The following is a 23387-nucleotide window of genomic DNA, read 5'->3' as shown; positions in this document are numbered from 1 at the left end:
AGAGTTTGCTCTGTTATATATTTCGATCCGTTCTGTGCGAGGATCAGTCTTGCTTGCTCGTAATGTTTCACCGTATGTGAGTGTATTCTCTCCTCGCCGTCGTTGTGCTTTGACTTGTTCTCGTGAAGCCATGGCTGCCTTTACTGACGTTGAAGTCCTCGCCATGACGGTTCCGCGTCTCCGCAGAAAACTCTCGCTGTTGGATTTGGATACTTTGGGCCGGAAGGCTGCCCTCGTTGATCGCCTGATTCAGGCCCAAGTTCATCACGCTGAATCCTGAGAGTCTGCTCCGAGCGCAGCGAGCGGAGCAGGCAACAGAAAACGCGAGTCATTGGCGCCGTCTGTGCCTCCGACGTCGGCGATAACTCCCGACACAATCCGCTCCACCATAGTATCGGTGGTGTCGGAGACTTTGCCAACACTTCTGGTGGCCATGGTTCCCGATTCTCTACCTCATACGAACTTGACTCCTCTCCCAGCCAGCTCAGGTAGCAGCAAGTCGTTCGCCACACACCTGGGAGCTAAAGAACGCGAGCGGATTTTGATGGGTGAGTACGTGGAATTGAGTGAGCTCGGTCTTGCCCTCTGTGTCTTACTCTGTGTCGCACGCCCGCACACAGAACGTGCTCCGTTTTGAGATGTCGAATGGGGGCCCATTGCGGGTGGTCGAGAACGGCGCTGCCCGCGGCAAGAGCAGGCACGTTCACGACCTTGCGACGTGGGTGGAAGCCTACACGATCCTGAGCCAGGTCATTGTCGACGTGGCCCCGCACAGGTCAGCGGAGTTGCTGTGTTACCAGAGCCTTATCCTCGAGTCTAATCGTAGATTCACGCCTGAAGGGTGGTTGGAGTATAACAGGAAGTTCCGTATCAATGCTGCTGCCGACCCATCGCTCAAGTGGGACATCATCGACCCAAACCTGTAGCAGCTGGCGACAACAGGACGCGCTCGGTCCGCCTGCATGGCATGCGGTGCTGCACATCCGCCTTCTGCTAATGGACGCTGTCCTTTTCGTCCCTACCAACAGTTTTCCGGCTTCGCTAGTAACTCCAAGGGCACAGCCTTCCCAGGACAATTAGTCTGCCGCAATTTCAATGCGGGTCGGTGCTTCGGCCCTTGCTCCAGGTCCCACATCTGCCAAATCTGCCGCGGTCTTCACCCAGCTTCCCAATGCAAGGATAACACCACCAGCTCGGAGGCGGGTGGTAAACCCAAGCAATAGGGATGCCAACATCATGCCAGCCTTCGGTGTCCAGCGCGACACTTAGGCCACCATCCACCGCACACTGCATAATACTGTACATTATGTTCATACAGCACGGCACGTTTCCCGTTTTGCGTCCATGCTTGCTTCACATCCCGATCAGCAATTCGTCAATTGTGTATGCAACGGCCTTGCTTACGGTTTCTCTCTCGGCTTTGAGGGCCATCGTAAGACTGTAGGAGCCCCGAATCTCATCTCTTCAGCTCCTCATTCACAACATATTTCGCACTATCTCCAACGTTGCTACAAGGACGGTAGGACAGCTGGTCCATTTACCCCGCCACCATTTAACCCCATGCAGTCATCTGGGCTTGTCATTGTACCGAAGAAAAACGGTCGTCTTCGTGTAATTCACCATTTGTCGGCACCGGAAGGGTCCAGCGTAAATGACGGCATACCAGCGTACAAGTTCAGCTAGAGGTACATCCACGTCGACGATGCAGTTCGTGCCATCATGTCAGTGGGCCGCGGCGCCCTATTGACGAAGCTCAACGTCCGCAACGCGTTCCGGCTCATTCCAATCTCCCCTGATGACTGGCGGCTGTTGGGCATTCATTGGCAGTACCAGTACTATTTCCAGAAGATGTTACCGTTTGGTCTGCATTCTAGCCCGTTCATTTTCAACCAGGTTGCGGAAGCCATTGAGTGGATTTTGCGTCACCAGTTCGCCATTCCGATCATCATGCATTATCTGGACGACTACCTCTCGGTGCCTGCGCCTTCCTTGTCCCTCGCGTCTAAGCAACACTCTATTATTGAAGAAGCCTTTATCTACCTCGGCGTTCCCCTGGCCTTGGAGGAGCTGGAGGGCCCTGTGACGGAGTTGACATTCCTTGGCATCACGTTGAATTCCGACCGGTTCGAAGCTCGGCTACCAGAATGATGATAAGCTAGCAGATATAAAACAACTCGTTCTCGATGCTAGCTCAACTCGCTCCATCCCGCAGCAAAGTTCGTCTCTCTTTTGGGCAAGCTCACTTTTGCTGCGCAGGTTATTGTGCCGGGCCGCACGTTTATGCGCAGGTTATGGGACACCGCTAAGAAGTTCAGCAAGGTACCTCGGCATTACCGCATTACCTTGAGCAGCGACTGTCGTAAGGACCTTCTGTGGTGGCAGGAGTTCTTAGCTAGTTGGAATGGCAAGTCGTTCTTCCTTTACCAAGCCGAGACTTCCAGTACCGACTTAGATCTACTTCAAGTATACACTGATGCTGGTGGCACCCTTGGATGGGGCGCCTATTATGCCAACGAGGGCAGGTGGATGCACAGCCGCTGGGAGCAAGACACCATGGACTTGTCCATTGAGTACAAGGAACTGTTTCCTATTCTCGTCGCGTGTGCCACGTGGGGACACATGTGGTGCAGGCTTCGCATAGCATTCCACTGCGACAGTCATGCCGTGGTTGATTGCTTGGCTTCGGGCACATCAAAGTCTCCACCTGTGGTGGCCCTCGTCCAATTACATTTCGGCCGTTCGTAATCTGCATCTGGAATGTGGCATGGACGATCTTGGACAGGCGCTACCCTGCTACCGCGCGTGCTCAAGGGCATTAAGAGAGTGAAGGGCACTGCTCCGTCCTTGACTCGTCTTCCACTGACAAGTGATCTGATCCGGTCTGTTGTGGACCGGTTGCGGAATGACTCAACTTCTACTTCAGATGATCGTGTAATGCTGCAAGCCGCAATCCTGTTGGCGTTCCACGGCTTCCTGCGGTGCGCTGAGTTTACTGTAAGCGACCACGCACCGTTCGACCTGACATTTGATGCTGCCGGTGCCGATGCTGCCGGTGCCCGCATTACAGTTTGTCATGAAGCGGTCCAAGACGGACCCGTTCGCCAGAGGCATGACCCTATACATCGGGCCAGCAACGCCACAATATTGTCCCGTTGTTGCCATGGTCGACTACTTGTCACGCAGTAAGCCGCCGGTGTTGCAGCCCTTGTTCCGGTTCAAGTCAGGCACACCGCTGACTCGCCGTCGCCTCACTGCCAAACTGAGAGCCCTCCTGCAGTTGTCCGGGGTGAGTAATGTGGCTGATTATAGTGGCCACTCCTTTAGGATTGGTGCGGCGACAACGGCTGCTGCAAACGGTGTTCCTGTGTGGAAAATACGTGCTATGGGTAGGATGCAAAGTGACTGTGTTCTGAGGTACATTTGCACTGATCCGACGGACCTGCTGTCTTTCTATGGCTCTTCACATTGGGCCTATTTAACTGCGTGACGTGCCCTGTATTCACGCGTGTGTTGCATGGACTCTTGGCGATGGCCTCATTAATTCTATATTTCTTGCTGAGTCAATGCACGATCCATTATTGCCTCTACCTTACTTCTTACCTTCCACTCTGGGCGACCTCTCTCTCCCCTGCTGCTTGCACAACTGGGCTCGTGGCTTCTTCGGTGCGGGAATTGCCGGCCATTATGGGCCACGCTCATTTCCGGCTACTCAGGGCCTCGATCGCCGTCCCTCGGACGCAGACTCTTGTAGATACTTGGCTCCGCCAACATTCTGCTCTGGCAGTGTCTATCCGGCCAATCCTGAATCCTCTCTCGTAGATACTTGGCTCCGCCAACAATTCTGCTCCGGCAGTGTCTACGTATTTCTTTCCGTAGCCTCTCACTCCGCTGGCCGGCACTCCCCATACCGCAAGTTGCTGTGTGTTGTAGTTTTAAATGTACTTGGTCCGCTTCAGCAATATTGTCGCTTATCTTTCGACAATTTGAACTGAGACTTTGGACATCAACGCGTGCACTTGAGACGATAGAACTTGGTACGATGGAAGGTAAGGTACAGAATGACAACTGTCCATGAGGAATTTATTGTCCAAGGAAGGGTTCATACTTTTTTGGACCTCCTCATCGCTGCTCTCGGCGCTGGTGACAAATATTTTTTGCTCGTGATCGACACTCTCGCTTTCGCAAGTTCATCTCTCTTCCTCTCCGCTGCCTGGCTATTTTCTAAAGGGAAGTCGACCGTGACCGTCGCCTTCTCTATAGGACTTTGCGTGGGCAGCACGACTGCCTGTGTGGTTCAAATCAGTCGCCGTTCTTTTGAAAGATTTATTTTGAACTACGACGACGGCTACAGTACTTGCAAATCTCCACGACGCGCTGGATACTCCAAGCGTTCAGCTGGAGGTGAGGGAACTGCAATCTCAGATTGGCGAGCGATTCCTGAGGTGAGCGATCTCGGCCGTTTTGCAAAATGGAACTAATTCCGAGTAGCCGGTTACTTTCTTGTGCGTCGCGCTGCTCTTGCCTGCGCAGTGTGACAAGATAATCTATTTTGATGTGGCGCTGTATCCATCAGAATCACTCACCCGTCACTCTCGAAATCCATTCGAAATCTAGCTAGACCTTTCAGGTACTAGTAAACTAACTTACTAACGGAAATTGGGATGAAATGGGCTGCCAAGTGAGCATTGGCGACACAAAAACAAAGCTGAAAGATAAGCAACAATATTGCTGATGCGGACCAAGTAGCATTATGGAGATAATGCAGATTAATGGGTGCACGCAGCTTTGCGCTACCGCTCAATCTATGCTGCAATGTTTGATAGTGCTGTTACTGCATGCCCATGCTTTGCTGCTGGCTATGGTCTCTGTGCGGCTTGGCACTCTTATTGAATGCATCTCTCTACGTGACATTGAACGTGTCTCTCTACGTGGCGTTCATACGTGTCGCTTGTCTCCGATGTGGGCAGTGTGTGGCGGCGTCATGATGACGTTTGCTTGTAGCGCTCAACGGGGGTGGCATGCATCGTTGCATGTCTTGCTAGAGTTTGCTCTGTTATAATAATATATATATTTCGATCCGTTCTGTGCGATGATCATTCTTGCTTGCACGTCGTGTTTCACCCTCCCACCTCCCATTTCTCATCACTAATTTGCTTTGATAAAGTGAATACACGGGGTGTTGGCCATGCTCATTTCCGGCTACTCAGGGCCTCGGTCGCCGTCCCTCGGACGCAGACTCTTGTAGATACTTGGCTCCGCCAACATTCTGCTCCGGCAGTGTCTATCCGGCCGACCCTGAATCCTCTCTCGTAGATATTTGGCTCCGCCAACATTCTGCTCCTGCAGTGTCTACGTATTTCTTTCCGTAGCCTCTCACTCCACTGGCCGGCACTCCCCCGTAACGCAAGTTGCTGTGTGTTGTAGTGAATATGCGTGTGCGTGTGCGTGCGTGTGCGTGCATGTACGTGCGAGCATGCAATCGTCTGTGTGTTTGTGTGTTGTCTGTGTTGGTTTGTGTGTTTGTGTGTACGTGTGTTTGAACATGCTACCATGTGTGTATCTTTATCTGTGTGTTTTGTTTGTTTGTGTGTTGTGTGTGTATGTGTGTGTTATGTGTGTGTTATGTGTGTGTATGTATCTGTATATGTGTGTGTGTTTGTGTGTGTGTGTGTGTGTGTGTGTGTGTGTGTGTGTGAGAGAGTGAGCATGTCAGCGTGGGTGTGTGCATGCTTGTACGTACGTATCTGTGTGCTTGTTTGTGCGTGCGTGCGCATTTGTGCTTGCATGCTCAGACTCTTCTGATTCTGGCAGCTTGCTACTATGGCAGCATTCATTGTGTCCAGTTTTTACTCTGGTGTGATCCGTCGCTGTTGCACGGCAAAGTTATGTTCAATCGCCTTAGTCAGCCACGAGCGGTGAGTACTGGCGTGAAACTGTTTGTTCTGATCACTGGTTAGTTTATTCTCATAAACTGAGCACGTGCTCATCCAGCGTCACTTCGCTGTCAAGGATATTCCTAGAAAATTGAATGTTCCTCTTTTTGTAAATGTGGTGAACATTGCGCCTCAAAGCCATAATAGAGTAAAACCTGTAACTAAAGACCACCGTGACTAACAGCCAGCCTGCTGCTACAGACCACTTCGCCAGGCACGGACGGTCTCATATACAAAAATGCACTGTGACAAGCGACAACCTGGTGAACGCATCCAGCGACCGCCTTTTCTTGTCCCAAAGTCGATTTTGACCAGTAACTAGCGACAGCAGTGCAGGAAATAAAAGGTTGTTCGAAGCTCCTTCTTCGAAATGTTGATGATTTTCTGTCCTGAATGGACTCTTTCGATACTACAGCTGCATTAATGAATGCAATCTCGTTTTGACTATGGGCTGCACTGCACCTGTCATAGTTTCAAGTGCTCTCATGAGCAAACATTATAGGAAACGTCATGGAGAGTAATTGCTCGAACCTGCTCTATGAGCGATGCTACTGCTCAAAGGAGAAATGGCATTGCGCAAGTGGTGGGAATTTTCATTAGCTGCATTTTGACATCCATATCAGACATGGAATTATGGTCGCGCGGTTCAAACCTGTAACTTAAGACCACTTGCCACTAAAGGCCATTTCTTCTGGCACCAAGGGGTAGTCGTTAGTTGAAGGTTTTACTGTACACACGGTTTACTTTAGTTGAGCTACTTTGTCTGGCTTGTTCAAATGTGCACTTCACTTCAAAACTCAATCATTTGTACAAATGAGCACCAGAACTACTTCACCAACCACGTCGCCACCATCATGACAAAGTTTCGTCAACGAGCGGTCCTGCTGATCCACATGATCAAGCGTATCACCCCAACCGTAGCCAGCCGCTTGTACACTGGATATGTTCGACCTGTGGTTGAATACGCCTCATCCCTCTGGCAATTGAAAGTCTCCAGTGCTCAGGCTACTACCCTTGAACGGCTACAGGCAAGAGTGGCACGTGTGATCCTGCGGCAGTATGGCGTGTACCCTGCTCAAACGGAGGCGAAAGCCTCACCTTTTGCGCACCTCCAGTGGCCCAGCCTCGCAAGGCGAAGACACATTCAGTGCCTTCTTGAGCTCCACTGTTATCTAAACCGTTATCTAAACCTTCCCAGGCACTCAGTCATGCACCCCGTGCACACCGTCACACAAAAGATCACAGCCGTTTCAGATAAGGAACAAATTATGCATGGTTGAAAGGAGAGAGAAAATGAGAGAGCAACGAGAGAGAACTGGCTGCGCCAAGAAGAGCGAATGCAAAACCGTTGTCCCTGGCAAAACGTGCACGTACAAGTGCAGCACAAACGAGACCAGCGTACTACACGCAACAAATAAGGGTAGTGGGACGCAAGCTAAAACGATACCAGTCTCCCTAGAAAGGTGCGCTGCTGCGCACAGCCCGCGTATCCATGGAAAACATGGTGCAAAACAAATGCAGAAATGCAGAAGCAAAATAAATAAATAAATCAGAAATTCGAACGACAAACAGTAGTGAGCAGGACGAAGACAGAAAGATCAAAGATGAGGAAAGAAAAGTGTTTGATCTGTCAGTGGGTGCTTGCACCCGATACGGGGTGACAGTAAACCCTGTCAGATAGTGACACATCGTAGAGTTATTCTGCAGAGGGACTTCACTGAGCAAGAATATAACCAACCACGTAAGTAACTCTAGAAAAATCGTGAATAATAATTGTAAATGCATACACAATGTTATCATAAGTATTCGAACACCATAGTTCCCTTTCACTCCTCCACCTGATAACATTGGATGGGGGATACATGTAATGATACACAGCAGGGAAGACAGATGCCTAGCGATAGCGAGCAGGGGGCTGCAGAGAACCACGGGGACGTAATGAATGACCACCAACCAGATGATCAGATGGGGGGGGGGGGGGATGTCCAAGCAAACCCAACCATCATCATCACCATCATCACGAGGACCATCAACGCGAACATCGCCAACATCAGGCGGGGGCACTAGAGGAGCACACGGCACATCAGGAACAACCAAACCAACATCACGCTTCAAGAGCTCGACATTGACCACCTTTTCCTGAGGACGACCTGACTCAGGATGCACACGGCAAATCACAACACTGGCAGGACCAATAACATGTTTAACTGACCAACCAGAATCGAACGGGGGCTGACGTTTCTGGCGACGATCAGGGTTACGCAATAGAACACGATCACCAACAACATACGGACAAGAAGGCGACTCAACAACAGGCGCAGGGGCGTGCTCTGCAACAACCGCCGTCAAATAGTCGTGAACCCGAGCAGCCTTATCACACACACCATCAACCCAAAGAGAGGATGAAAGAGTAGATGGTATACCGTCCACGAATAGAGCACGAGGCTCCCAGCCAAACATAGCACGCATGGGAGAAATCTTCAATTCACTATGCGGACGAGTACGGTAGAAGAAGAGGAGAATCTCTAGCTCGGCTAGCCAATCGGCAGCAGTATACAACACCTTGCGAATAAGAGTGAGAATAGTACGATTGAATCTCTCGGCGCCACCCTGTGACTGAGGGTGACGGACCGCACCAGTACGAACGCAAACACCAAACGCATCCAACAAAGAAGACACAATAGCATTGCGGAACTCATGACCATTGTCGCAACGCACCACACGCGGCGGACCAAACTTCAAACAGAGACGCAGAAATTCCTCAGCAACAGAGCGACCATCATGACGCCGCAAGGGTACCACCTCGACCCAACGGGAAAACATATCGACAACCACTAACACACAATGGTACTGACCGGTCTGGTTGACACCGAGCTCCAGTGTATCGATCTGGACAATGTCCCACGGCTTGACAGGAACGTCATTCTGAACAGCAGGAGCAGGTGGACCACTGCGGGGATTGGCAGCCTGGCAGGCCTGACAATTACGCACATAGGCCTGGCATAGCGAAGACATACCTGGAAAGAAACAAGACTGACACAGAGAACGCCACATAGTTTCCCAATTGCCATGACCTGTATTGGCATGAGCAGCAGTAATCAAAGCGGGAACGGTGGATTGCGGTGCAACAGGAACCAGTACCTCACCGTCGACGGGGTCACGCCAAGTGCGACACAATAGACCATCAATAACACACAACTGCTTACGAAACTTGCAGAACGACGGATCAGAAACAGAGACGTCACGAGACAAATCGCGAATAACGCTCTGGATAGCATCATCAGTAGCTTGACCAGACTTCAACACGTCAAACTCCAATGAATGTGAAAGTGTAGAAGAGGGGCAGAAGCAGCGACATCAGCAGAAGAACACAACTTCTTAGCATGAGCAACCCACGGCTGCGGAACACGAGTCAGTACATCAGCATGATTCTCAGCACTTGGCACCCATTGCACTGTGACCGAAATACCGGATGCCTCAATCAAATCTGTAAAGATCTGCAGACGACGTTGAACCAAAACATGTTGCAAACCACTAACTCGCACCCATTCAGTATTGCGCAACACAGCCTGGAGCCAACCAAAGACAGTCTTAGAGTCTGTCTTGAGCACAACAGAAGAGACATTCCAATCAATAGCCAGCTCGAGGCCTTTCAAGGCAGCATTCAACTCAGCAAGATTGATATGACGCCGGTCGTCCTTTGGCCGGAGCCAAGAACGATCTTCCAGAACAGAACCATCACACTCCAAAACAACACCAATAACAACATCAGAGGCATCGCAATGAACAACAAAACCAGAACCAGTAGAGGAAGAATGCCACGTACCATGAGCAGGATCCTCTCGCACACAGCGATCGGACAGTTCCTGGAGGAACCGCTGTACTTCAGGAGAGACAGGCTGATCCCATGCGGACTGGCCAGACACGAGGGGCTTCAAGAAGCTGCAGGCCGGACAAAGCCAACAGCAGACGGGATAATGGCTGAGCGCCCGACCGCACCAACTGAAGAGTTCCCGCTTCGTAGTCGTGGGTGGAACAGACAGATCAACACCCTGACGACGGGTCTACAAGACTTCACCCGTGCATGGCGCTAGAATGGAGCTGCAAGCCCAGAACACGGGCATCAGGCAATGGCTCTGCAGGCTTGCTCTCAAAACCAAACGCAGCAAGCTGAGAGGACACTTCGGCAGCACGGTCACGCGGCACGTGGATATCATCCACGTAGTTGTCGGCATCGACCACGTCACGCAAGACCCACTTCACTCTGATGACTAGGAACTTGGGGGCAATGGATAGACCGAACGCCATCCGTTCTTTCACGTAACGCTGGCCGTCGACGAGGACAACCTGGTATGGCAGCAATGATGGTGCGACATGGACCTGTAAGTAGGCCTTGCGAATGTCCAGGAGAACTTACTCAGATGCAGGTCCAGTCTGCCGCCACTTCCGTAATTTCTCACCACAGGCAGGTGCTTCTGAGCCAGGATGTGAGATGATGCAGGCATTCAGCCTGCGATAGTCCAAGCACGGGCGAACTGGAGTGGACGACTTGTGCTCCTGGACTTGAGCAAAAAAAGGCAGCACACACTTGGGCTGGTCATGTTGGTCCACATCATACAGCTGCAGCCAGCCGTTGTCAATCCAAGTCCGGACCTCCTGCTGGAACAGGGTCTCCTGCTCATCAGTCAGTTTCGAGCGAGAGTACTCGCCTATGCCACAGCCAACGGGCGACTGAGGCTCGCTCCCACTTTGCCATTTCCAGGTCAGCTCCCATCTCTTACGAGCAGCGTCCCAGCACACTTGGCCATCATCCGTTGCTAGGGTGACATTACCCTCGTCATCTCTGGTAACTGTCACATGCCCATATGGATGGTCATGGGTCGACCTCTCGGGTGGAGCTGCAACTGGGTCAACGGTCTGCGGTTTCGTGCCAAACGTCACACCAGTGAGCACGCCATGATCATACTGGACGTCAACACCGCCCAGTGCGGAAATCAGTTCCAGGCCAATGACAAGATCTGAGCCAACGGCATGCAAATCGGGGACGACGAGAAACCGACTCGTAGTGCATGGCAGATGAACAGCATCATCGAGTCTGGACACCTGCAGCGAAACTTCACCCTGGATAGGCACACTGTTGCCGTCAATAGCCGAAATTGCCAGTTCGGACGGACAAACATCCACATTCAGGGCCTCCACCAGCTGCCGGCTCACCAGGTTGCGGCTGGCTCTGGTGTCCACGACTGCCTTAGGGCGAGCAGACTGTTCTCCCACAGCAATATCCACATGGAGACGCGGCAAAGAGCATGCATTCGCATCAGGCACACAGAGGCAAGGATCAGGCGTGCGCTCAGGTGCTGCAGCCTGCACTTCAGACTCCTTTGCACGCCAGGACGTGTCAGACTGCTGGCGGGACTGGCGCCACTTCTTGTACTCCGGACAGTTTGGCTTCACGTGACCTGTCTCATCGCAGAAGAAACAGGTCAAAGCTGGTCGCCCACCACCATTGGCATGACTTCTGCTGCTGCCAGAACTCCGGTTTGCGGGACAATTGCGGGAAATATGTCCAGCCTGATTACAACGAAAACATAAAACATTCCGGCTGCGTTGGGAGCTAGCAGCCGCAGCGCCAACCGGCTCTTTCGGACGAGATGGACCCTCCGCGCTCCGCAAGCGACGGACATACTCAATACAGTCAGATACAGACTCCATGGAACAATTTATTCGCAACTTGCGTTGAAACTCCCAGGGCAAACCAGCAACGAACTGCTCGATGACTACACGGTCTTTGCCGTCACTCGCGACTTTCTGGCCAGCACCAACTAGCAGTTTCTTCAAGTCTGCAGCGTAGCCTTCGACGCTCTCATCGGTCCGCAAGGTGCGGGCACGAAATTTCTGGAAAGATGCAGCAGGCGTCGTACTGAATGCACTCTTCAAAGTTGCTTTCACCGCATCTGGGTCAGCTTTGTTGGTAGACGAAAGCTCGTCCCACACCAGGTAGGCCTCTTTCTCCAGAAACAACGGTAAATTGTTCATCTTGTCTGTGCTCGAACTCCACTGCTGGAGGTTCGCTAATTCTAAAAACTTAGACCAGAAGGCCTCGAACTCATCGCCACTACCACGATAGGGTTTCACAAACGCCTCGATACGCCTGGACATTCTCACAGGGTTTCGGTACCACTTTGTTATCTAAACCTTCCCAGGCACTCAGTCATGCACCCCGTGCACACCGTCACACAAAAGATCACAGCCTTTTCAGATAAGGAACAAATTATGCATGGTTGAAAGGAGAGAGAAAATGAGAGAGCAACGAGAGAGAACTGGCTGCGCCAAGAAGAGCGAATGCAAAACCGCTCTCCCTGGCAAAACATGCGCGTACAAGTGCAGCACAAACGAGACCAGCGTACTACACGCAACAAATAAGGGTAGTGGGATGCAACCTAACACGATACCAGTCTCCCCAGAAAGGTGCGCTGCTGCGCACAGCGCGCGTATCCATGGAAAACATGGCGCAAAACAAATGCAGAAATGCAGAAGCAAAATAAATAAATAAATCAGAAATTCGAACGACAAACAGTAGTGAGCAGGACGAAGACAGAAAGATCAAAGATCAGGAAAGAAAAGTGTTTGATCTGTCAGTGGGTGCTTGCACCCGATACGGGGTGACAGTAAACCCTGTCAGATAGTGACACATCGTAGAGTTATTCTGCAGAGGGACTTCACTGAGCAAGAATATAACAAACCACGTAAGTAACTCTAGCAAATCGTGAATAATAATTGTAAATGCATACACAATGTTATCATAAGTATTCGAACACCATAGTTCCCTTTCACCACCACCTTATCAATAGCCAGATGACGACCCTGGAGGACCTAGGCTACTCAGTGTCAAACAGCGCCAGGCGCCCCAACATCTACTCCCAACTGCTAGAGCCAGCACACACATGCGTGCCACCTTTCTCTTTGTCACCACTGCCACATGGAACTCCCTCCCGGCTGCCATTCGTTCTGTATCCAGCCCAAAATGTTTTACCGCCCTTGTCCGCACACACATTGCTATCATCCGTGATGAGCCCTCTGGTTTCATTCCAAGTAGAGTAGCGATGTCATAGAGCAGTGTGTTATATTACTACCACCCCGCATCATTCTATTTCCAATTTTTATATTTCTCCTCAGCTTCTTCTTCATAAGCTGTTGACGGAGACTCCCTCGACTTAGGCTAAGGCCTGTGGAGAATCCATAAATACAAATACAAACCAACTAAAAACTCGACCAAGAGATGGTAGATAGATATCTACTGTATCGTCTCTTGGGCTGACCTTCTAGTTTTCATTGCTGCTGGTGTCTCTGGGCCCATCTGCAAGCGCATCGCCAGTTTTTTTTTGTCTCCTTCGAGCTACGCTGCATTTCCTTGATTTTGTCTATCATTAGATTTTGACGATCGCCTTCGCCTCTCCCTCGTTATATTATTATTAGAAGCTTCTCCGCGTTGGCATCAATGCAATGTAGATATACACAGCATGTATTGCTTTCGCATAAGCCGAAGCGACAACAGCCAAACAGGATATTGATGGCGATATAAAACATATGCGATATAAAACGCGTGACGAAAATAGAATACAATTAAAACAAGCAAAAGAGCAGCTCAACCGAGTTGAATTTGAACTTGCTGATCAATCTCAGGGTTCATCTGTGAGCAGCAACATATCTCTCCAGGATACGGCTGCTGAGGTAGGTCCACGCCCCGCGATTCTGGGCGATGCTCCTCAGCTCCTCAAGATCTGCCGAGGTCTTGAGGGTCCTCCCAACCAGCTCGAGATCGTGTCTGAGCACGACCGGCAGAGTTGTGCGCGGCCTGCCCCTCCAGGTAGGCTCAGTGGATGGTGTTGCGCAACGGGTCTAGAGTGAAAGACTTTTCATGGCTTATTTATGTTGTTCTTTAGTTTTATTGTGTAGTGGTTTAGTCTTGACTTTGTTGCATTGTTTTGGTTGCATGTGCAGTCTTCTGTACATGTATACACCATGCAACGCTTACGTCATCGTCGCGCGTGCAACATTATTTCGTGCGCATGCTCATTATATACTGCCGCAACGTTTGTCCTTTTCTGGAGTTATCAGTTTTGCCTTGTCGTGTCCAGTCTTCTCGTCTGTCCGTCTTTGTCTTGTCAAGATATTATGTAGAACTTTTAGTTCAGTTGCGCTGTTGTGTGTGGCGAGTCGGATGGGCGGGGAGGCTGGGCCCCTGACGCCTGGAGAAGATGTGCTGGTGCACGAAATTGGCGATCACGCCAGGATTGTCAGGAAGACGAGGAACTTGCAGGAACTCCGGTGCGAAGGAAAACGCATCGAGAACAAATAACCATTAGTACGTCTACGTCGTTGGGAGGCAGTTTGCACCGTGCATGCGTGGACGAGTGACCAACGAGGGAGCTGCGCCGCTGTCCGCAGTTTGTACCTGGGATCGTGTGACCTCCGAGGGAGCTGCTTGAGTCCGACGACAAGGACGGTGCGAAGGAAAACGCATCGAAATCAAATAACCATTTGTACGTCTACGTCGTTGGGAGGCAGTTTGCACCGTGCACGAGTGGACGAGTGACCAACGAGGGAGCTGCGCCGTTGTCCGCAGTTTGTACCTGGGATTGTGTGACCTCCGAGGGAGCTGCTTGAGTCTGACGACAAGGACGGTGCGAAGGAAAACGCATCGAAATCAAATAACCATTTGTACGTCTACGTCGTTGGGAGGCAGTTTGCACCGTGCCAGACTGGACGAGTGACCAACGAGGGAGCTGCGTCGCTGTCCGCAGTTTGTACCTGGGATTGGGTGACCTCCGAGGGAGCTGCTTGAATCCGACGACAAGGACGGTGCGAAGGAAAACGCATCGAAATCAAATAACCCACGGTACGGTCGTCCACAGTGGAGGAACCCTGCGGGGCGCTGTTCTCGACGACAAGAAGAAGGACATGGAGGGTGCGAAGGAAAACGCATCGTGAACAAATAACCCGCCATGAGTGCGAAGGAGTTTAGAAGGTGCTCCCGCTTTGATTTGTTGTACAAGTTTGTAGTTTTGATTTGCTCGATTTGTGTGATCTGTACTCGATGTGTTGGTGCCTGGCCTGGTGATAGGTAGGATGTATTGTTGGCCCCGTAGGTGATTTGTTTGTGCCTGGCCTGGTGATGGGTCGGATGTTGACTGTAGTTTATTGCCTTGATTTGCTGGTGCCTGGTGACAGTTCGGAAGCTGACTTCCGTTTGTATTTTCTATTGATCGTTCATTTGTTATTATTTATTTTGCCGTTTGTGAGTCTTAGATTATCTATGCGTGCAGCATGGATTATATGTAGTACAGTTTGCAGCCTCCTTGAGCCTTGAAAAGGTCTTTGGCGGGGAGTATGTTGCGCAACGGGTCTAGAGTGAAAGACTTTTCATGGCTTATTTATGTTGTTCTTTAGTTTTATTGTGTAGTGGTTTAGTCTTGACTTTGTTGCATTGTTTTGGTTGCATGTGCAGTCTTCTGTACATGTATACACCATGCAACGCTTACGTCATCGTCGCGCGTGCAACATTATTTCGTGCGCATGCTCATTATATACTGCCGCAACGTTTGTCCTTTTCTGGAGTTATCAGTTTTGCCTCGTCGTGTCCAGTCTTCTCGTCTGTCCGTCTTCGTCTTGTCCAGATATTATGTAGAACTTTTAGTTCAGTTGCGCTGTTGTGTGTGGCGAGTCGGATGGGCGGGGAGGCTGGGCCCCTGACGCCTGGAGAAGACGTGCACGTGCACGACAGATGGCTTGAAGTAGGAGCACATTGACAGGTTCGCCGGTGCACTCTGGTCCAGCCGCAGCACGTGCCCAAACAGACGCCAGCGGGCTCCCAGGATCGAGATACCAAGTGGTGTTGAGTTTGTCCTCTCCCTCGTGCAGTGCAAATATCAGAATAGCTATAGGGGTTTACACCCGACGTTGCGACGAAACCTTCAAATAAGGCGAACAGGTAAACCACCACACACCAGATTACTTCTCATCACCTTGTTCCACTTACTGACAGTCTGTGTCATACAGTCCGACCGTATGCGCTCATCCCTGGTGTATGAATCAATGGGCCACTACCGGTAGAAGTACACTGTCACTGGAGACGAGATGGAGCTTTCGCATTGGCTTGGTGCAACGATAACGCCTCGCGGCTCCGAAAACTCCACACCATCCACAAACCGCATCCGCAGAAAACTTCACTGTTTGTTCATTTCAGTTTTCCAGCCAGTTTCTCGTGGGAAAGGCGACTCCAGGGGTGTTTTTTTTTGAGTCGTCGGCCCCCACATCGTGGACGACTGCGAGATACATCAGTGAGCTGGACAACCTGCACTAGTTTCTGGATGACGCGTTTGCAGAAAATTCTGCCCAGGAAACAGAGACTGCAGTGACTTTAATCTGTCAGGAGGGAATCAAGAACGATCGCCCTGGAGTTCCTGGTACTCCGTGACAATTCTCCATCGTATTGGGGGTCTTGATATCAGCACCAGGCCTTCTCAGTGTTGCAGGTGAAGCAACAAGAGTCCTCTGACGACAACATTTGAACGCGAAACGCAAGAGTCGTCTAGGAGTTTGAGGTGCTGCCTCCTTTGGAGTTTTGAGCCATTCCTTCCTCAATGTCACAAATCGACAACTGAAGGACACTGTAAGGTAGCTTGGAAGTTTATTCCGTCCTGAGATAATTTGAATTTGCTTGGTAGGCTTTGGAAACGAAGCGCACATTTTAGTACGTCGGACCAAGTAGAACATAACCACTGGCCAGTGGGTATACTTTAGTAGAGCTACAACATAACCACTGGCCAGTGGGTATACTTTAGTAGAGGTACAACATAACCACTGGCCAGTGGGTATACTTTAGTAGAGGTACAACATAACCACTGGCCAGTGGGTATAATTTAGTAGAGGTACAACATAACCACTAGCCAGTGGGTATACTTTAGTAGAGGTACAACACAACCACTGGCCAGTGGGTATACTTTAGTAGAGGTGAACGATAAGGGAAAAGGTACTGTAGTTCCTCCAAGGGTACACAACCCCCAAGAGTGTGCTACTGCAGTTTTGTTGTAACACGTTATGAGATGGCAGGATTTCACATCACATGACGAGCTTGCACACAGTATGTTCACACTGTGCATGATAGAAAGAGGGTTGAACGCAACCCTGTTTTGGATTCAACTCTCCTGTGGTCACTTTGCACTGCTTGCCAGCGTAACCTTTTGAATCACGTGTGATGTGAAGTTCTGGCGTAGCAGCACTCGATAAAGGTTGTGTGGGCAGTTGCACACTCTTGGGGTTATGTACTCTTTGTATCACTAATCTGCGGTTATGAGTTCTGTTCATGGGGACCACTGATCCAAGTGTTTTTTTGTGGATTTCATGTCAAGTTCCAGCCAGTATTTACTATGTCCCTGTCCTCTACCACACACACTATTAAAGATGAGATATGCTGTGTTTTTGGAAACAAGTCATTTGCACTTTGATTACATGTGTATGGTACTATGCTGCAATAGAAAGGAAAAATCTGTAACTTGTATGCTTTGCGGGTGATTGTAAGAATGTGTATGTGTGTATGTGTGTGTTTGTTGCTATGGTGACCTAATAGTTCTGCAACCCAGCATCACTTCTACATGTCTGCGCGTTCCGTGGACATAAAGCACTGTGTGAGCTGCTGATAAAAAATGGTGTCGACGTTAATGTCCAAGATGAGGTGAGCTTTGGAGGTGGAATGCACCTATAAAATGCGCTTTGCAACAAACTCTTGTGACATCAAGTATTTTTCAAGGACACCAAACCATTTGTCCTCATGTACTGAACATTGATGCGTACATAGTGCACGGCCTCATGTATGCCCGGGCTGTAGCTGCCACATATTTGACTGGTCCGGAGAGACATTTTTAACTTAAAATGATATGACCGAATCAAGTTACTACAATGTACCAGTTCATGTAGTGCACCTATACAGGTTATACAATTACATCGTCAGTTGAAATGTTTTTGGCGAAGTCGCAGATTCGTGAGTGATCGTGGCACAGCGCCGCATATTGAACACATTCCAAAATCTGCTGACTCACCCTCGTATACTAGTGTGTCCATTCGAAAATCTCTATGAAATCATTGATATAACCTCTAGATGTATACGAATTCTCATAACTTGGAGAAGGATGATTGACACGGTCTTGTGTGGATTGAATAAACGTCTTCAGGCTGCGAAGTGCACTGAATGACCTCTCCGATGTGGCGTTCGGGGCTGGAAGAATAAGCAGCAGGTGAACCAACCAGCAGGCAGGCAATGACTTGTACAGCTGGTGCAAAGTGAGCAGCTCAGTTCCTTACAACTTACAGCCTGTTTGGGCGCGTTCCTGTCACTCGAGTTGAACCCCCTTTGAACCTTTGAGTTGAACCTTGGTGTAAAAATGTTGTAGCATGCAGGCACGATGACCAGGTGACTGGTGTACGGACAAGCACGTGACCGCTTACTCACCCGTGTTTTATTTGGGAATAAGGGCCAAACGCTGCATCGCAGCCTTCTTGGAACAATACCAGTCGGCTCAGCATCCAAAAGACTACAACATATTATGGGCCAATCGTGTTCATCCGTGCTTTCATAAGAACGAACTGGCGCTTTTAGTGACATTTTGCATACAAACCCCCCTCTGTGAAATAGTGGTTGCGACTTCGGCGATGATTTTTTTCTAGGAAAGGGTTTGCTGCCACACCGGAGTCAAGTGTCAAGTCAAGTCGTCGGAATAGCGCGAGCTCCAGTGTGGGAGCAAACTCTTTCCTAAATCCCCCTCTGATAGTGTCACCCAGTTTCGGTGGAAGAGCGTGAGTTCGATTGGGGATAAAGGAGGAAGCGTCTCAAATTCCTCGGACCAAGACCATTCGACTCAGCATCCTGAAGACAGAAAGATGGCATTATAGACCAATCCCGAAAAGATTGTCTGGATTCGAAAGGGGGCATGTCAACTGAGAGTACACTGTACAACACATACATGGCACTGGTAGCCACTACCTGATCAGCATGCGGCACAGGACGTGTTTGATAGTTCGCGAGTGAATGCGAGGGTAAGTACACGGTTAATCCCTGCACCCGTAAATATGCAAGCACCTCCAAGTGAACCCGCACGCCCAGCTTGGGCACTCGTGCACCCACGCAGTCACCACGCCACTGGCGTACCCATGCTCTGACACGCAGACACCCGCACGACGTACCGCTCACTATGGCGTGCACAAACATACAATAGACACATTGGGTTGGGGGTTGCCAGGATTTCTTTCGAACAATTCAAATATTCAAGAATATGCTCTTTTCGTACAACACTCATCAGGAATCGTCGTTCTACTAAAGGACACTGAAACAAAAATTGAACTATTATAGAAAATCTAAGTTAGAGAAATAACACTAAGAGCAACAACAGTGAAATTTACAAGTGTGAATTTTAACAATCAAAGCGAGAAATGAAGTCACCTTATTTACAACTTTGAATGCCGACAATGCGCTAGTCGGTATGTTGGTAGGACTGTTCAGCACCTGAACGCACGCATCAAACAACACACACCACGTCACATACTTCCACCTTGCGCACAACAACAAAGACCGAAGCGAGGGCGACCTAGAAAACAACCATTAACCACACAGCCGTTGCCTACACAACCCGCGGATCCTGGCTCACAGACTGTGCTTGCTCCGCCGTCGTTGGTGGCGGTGGTGGAGGAGAATGTGCGTGTTGGCTCATCGGGTCAGCTTGTGTCGCCGCCTTTGCTCCGGCCGTCGGTGGTTCCCTCGTCCGTGCCCCCGGCGGCTTTGGCTGAGGCGGTGCCGCTTGCGGTCCCGGTCCCACTGCCTCCTCCTGATCCTCCGCCATCGGTTCTTGCGGCGGTGGAGCTTGCCAGTGGCAGACCGCGAGCAACACTGACAGCTGCATTAACACTACAAATGCCGACTCAAAAAGACCCACCTTGCATATCAGTAACTCCCACACCAACACCAACAACGCAATCTACAGCAACCACGACTAATCCGCCATCCAAGCCCATAATTGAAAGACCAAGACGATCAACAGCCAACTACAACAGAAGCTACGCACTCAGCGGACGAGGGCGAAAGGAGGGACGTGACAGCAGGGTGACGGCCGAGTTGAGTTCAATGGACCCGGTCAGACGGGATGGACGAGACAGAGAGAGTACAGAGGAAGCGGAGGATGGAACGGATGGCGTAGGGAGCAGTGAGTCGGAGAGCAGTGAGTCGGAGAGCAGTGATGGGAGTGATGGTGAGAGTGCCGGTGGGAGTGTTAGTGTTGTGCGTAGGTTTCGTGGTAGCAAGTCTTCAGTGTACAATCATCTGCTGGCTAGTCCTGATTGTTGCGGTGCGTATTCCGACTCTTCGTTCACTGTATTGTGCCGTGGTCGTCATGGTTATGGACTACAGTTAAAAGTGTTGGAAGCTATCTATCAGCGTCTGTACAAGCCTAATTTGTGCGTACAGAAAGATAGTATAATTGGGTTGAAATTGTTCAAGTAACGTGTCGTGTTTAGTGCGGCCAAGCTTGGCCGTTAATGTTCTAGGTGTAATGTACTGCTGTTATGTGTTATCACGTTGTCTTTCCTTCCTTTCTCCTTTGTTCATTTCTCGCTTTGATTGTTAAAATTCACACTTGTAAATTTCACTGTGTTGCTCTTAGTGTTATTTCTCTAACTTAGATTTTCTAAAATAGTTCAATTTTTGTTTCAGTGTCCTTTAGTACAACGACGATTCCTGATGAGTGTTGTACGAAAACTTGTTTGAATCCATATTTTTTCCCTACACCATTTCTTCATATTTTCATCGTAATATGCTCTTTGATAATAATTGAGTGAGTGAAGATGCATGCCTGAAACTAGCATCCGCCCGCCAAGGGCGGACAAATGGCCACCGCGGCCAGCAGCTGCACGCCGGGGGCTAAACTAGCATACTGCCCACCGAGGGCGCCCGAATGGCTAAACTAGCCGACTGCCCACAGAGGGCGCGCGAATGGCCGCCGAGGCCAGCAAACTGCCCGCTGAGGGCTAAACTAGCATACTGCCCACCGAGGGTGCTTAAATGGTCGCCGCGGCCAGCAAACCGCCCGTCGAGGGCTAAACCAGCTGACAACCCATCGAGGGTGCGCAAATTGCCATCGAGGGTACGCAAATTGCCACCGAGGCCAGCAAACTGCCCACCGTGGGCCGATATTATCTTGCCCGTCGAGGCCACACAAACGGCCACCGAGGCAGCCAATCGCCCACCGAGGGCTCACACGACTGCCTGGCATCAGGCGTCACAACATACAGACATAATAGGAGGCCGGTTTGCCCCAAAAATATAGTAGTCCTAGAAACCATGGCATCCTGTTCCACGCAACCCACGACGAGCTAGCTTTGTGGCCACGGCTGCAAGTGCAGCGACTTACTCACAGTAATACCGTGCCCGCGCAGGCATACACACATACGTTCTCATGGTTATCATGGCGAGAGCCGCTCACTAACTTACAAGCTAGGCTGCCTGCCGCAGGTAATGTTCGCATGCAGAGCTTCTCCAGCGGCCTGCCGGCTTTATTTGCCATTCACATGCCCCATGCTGCGCCATGAGTGAAGCGCCACCGATACGCATGGAGTGAGAGCTGACCTCGTTCGTCCTTAGGGCTAGCTGCAGAATCTTGTTCAGTTCCTCCTTGGTCAGAAACCGGCCAAACACAAACACAAACACTGGCTCCATCGCCTCTCTCTGACCCGCAAGGTCTAGATAGGCGGTCAGGGCACGCACAGGGCAGAAGTCGTCGCGCGTCTCGCGCAGCTGTACTTGGCTGCCGTCAACCAGCTGGGCTGTCTTCGTCACCCGCAAGCGGACGACTGCCGATGATACCTGGACGCTGATTTGCTGCCAGGTTACCGTGCGTGTGCTATCGACTCTTGTTGCATGCGGTGCCAAGAATTCACTCGCTCGCAGAAGGCCGTGGAACGCTGTCAAGACACTGGCCCAGATCATTGCGCGGTCCGACTCGCTGTAGTTGGACCGGAGTAGGAAATGCTGTAAATCGGCCAGATCTTGCCCAGTGAGACCTCTCCGCGTCGTGGTTGCGGGACCCTGCCTCCTCTCAAGGCCCTTGAGAACTGCAGAAAGGCGGACCGACTGCATACAAGTCACAGGAACACGCTTGCACAGCAAATGATACCGTACCGCTGACAAATACACACGCACAGTCGCCACACACCTCGTACAGGATAGCTAAGTAGCAAATAACACGATATCCTCATTGGAGGGTGCAAGGGGATTGACAATAATTATGTGTAACGCAATAATCATCGAAGGCATCAATGCCAGTAGAGAACAATCTCGCTGAGCGTTCCGACACTGGACCTGCTACAAGTGCATCAGCCTCAAGGCCTAGAGCAGCACGGTCCAGCAGGGGCATGGCACTGGCGAAGCAGCCGCCGTTGGTGCCAGTTGACGGAAGCGGGTCAGCCGTTATTAGTGCCAGCAATATGGCAGATATACAATATGAAATTGCGCCTAGCAGCAACAGCTAACATAAAGCGGATCAACGCCATGGCCTGCTTGTTTCTACATGAACCATTCTTCCAAGCTCAAACTACCGTCTCATTATCGCAATGAAACAACAGCTTCTTCCCTGCCCAGCACGGACCCCAAATGCAGCAAGCTAGACCAATGGGAACCATTTCCCTAACCATGATAACGCTTAGCTGAGGAGATCAAACTCCTCCGGCCACTTCCCAAAAAAACAGTCGCCCTGGAAGTAGCCCCCGTAGCCCTCGCCGGGGGCATCTGTGAACAACTGGAGGTCAGGAGAACGGGACCAGGGCTGGTCGTGGAAGAAGGACTTCCCATTCCAGTCGGCCGCAAAGCGATGCCACCAGGCGATGTCGAGGCGCGCTTCCTCGTCAATCGCGATCCGGGCAGACATGATGGAAGCCGCTGTGCTGAGCTCAATGAGGCGCCAAATGAACGTGCGGCCCGCGGGGACCACCTTGGCGGCGAAGGACAGCGTGCGAATGAGGGACAGGAGCTCACGCTTGGAGCAGTCGGTGCATTGGAGCCAAGTTGCCAGAGCTGTGTGAAGGGCGGACAACTTGTCCTGGGGGAACCGTGTCACCTGCTCCACACTGTCAACTTCGATCCCCAGGACAGTCATCACAGTCGTTGGAGGGACGACCTTGTCATGGCCGGTAGCCACTGGAACGCCCAAGTTCTCAAACACGGTTAGCAGCGTCGCCTGTTGAATGGCTGCGGTAGATGACGGAGGAGAGGGGCTAGGCGGGGCAACGCCGATGTACTCGTCCAGATAGTGTTTGAGGTCGGCCAGGAAATAGTTGTGCGGGAGTATCCAACATAGCGCATCTGCCAGCAGGTTGAGAAGAGCTGGGGAAGATCGCAGTCCGAATTGCAGCACC

General features: G+C 50.8%; 1 protein-coding gene across 1 annotated transcript in view; it reads left to right on the top strand.

Annotated features, from left to right (window-relative positions):
• The window catches only part of LOC135827053 (serine/threonine-protein phosphatase 6 regulatory ankyrin repeat subunit C-like), a 141440-nt gene that overhangs the window by 46268 nt on the left and 71785 nt on the right, over nt 1-23387 (top strand). The window contains exons 4-5 of the mRNA XM_065339575.1: nt 5793-5915; nt 17563-17667. Coding sequence (XP_065195647.1) covers nt 5793-5915; nt 17563-17667 — 228 coding nt within the window. The remainder of the gene's footprint in view (nt 1-5792; nt 5916-17562; nt 17668-23387) is intronic.

Source organism: Sycon ciliatum, chromosome 11 (genome assembly GCF_964019385.1).
Source record: "Sycon ciliatum chromosome 11, ocSycCili1.1, whole genome shotgun sequence".
NCBI lineage: Eukaryota > Metazoa > Porifera > Calcarea > Leucosolenida > Sycettidae > Sycon > Sycon ciliatum.
Note: the sequence above shows the minus strand (reverse complement) of the source record. Positions and strands in the feature narration are given on the sequence as shown.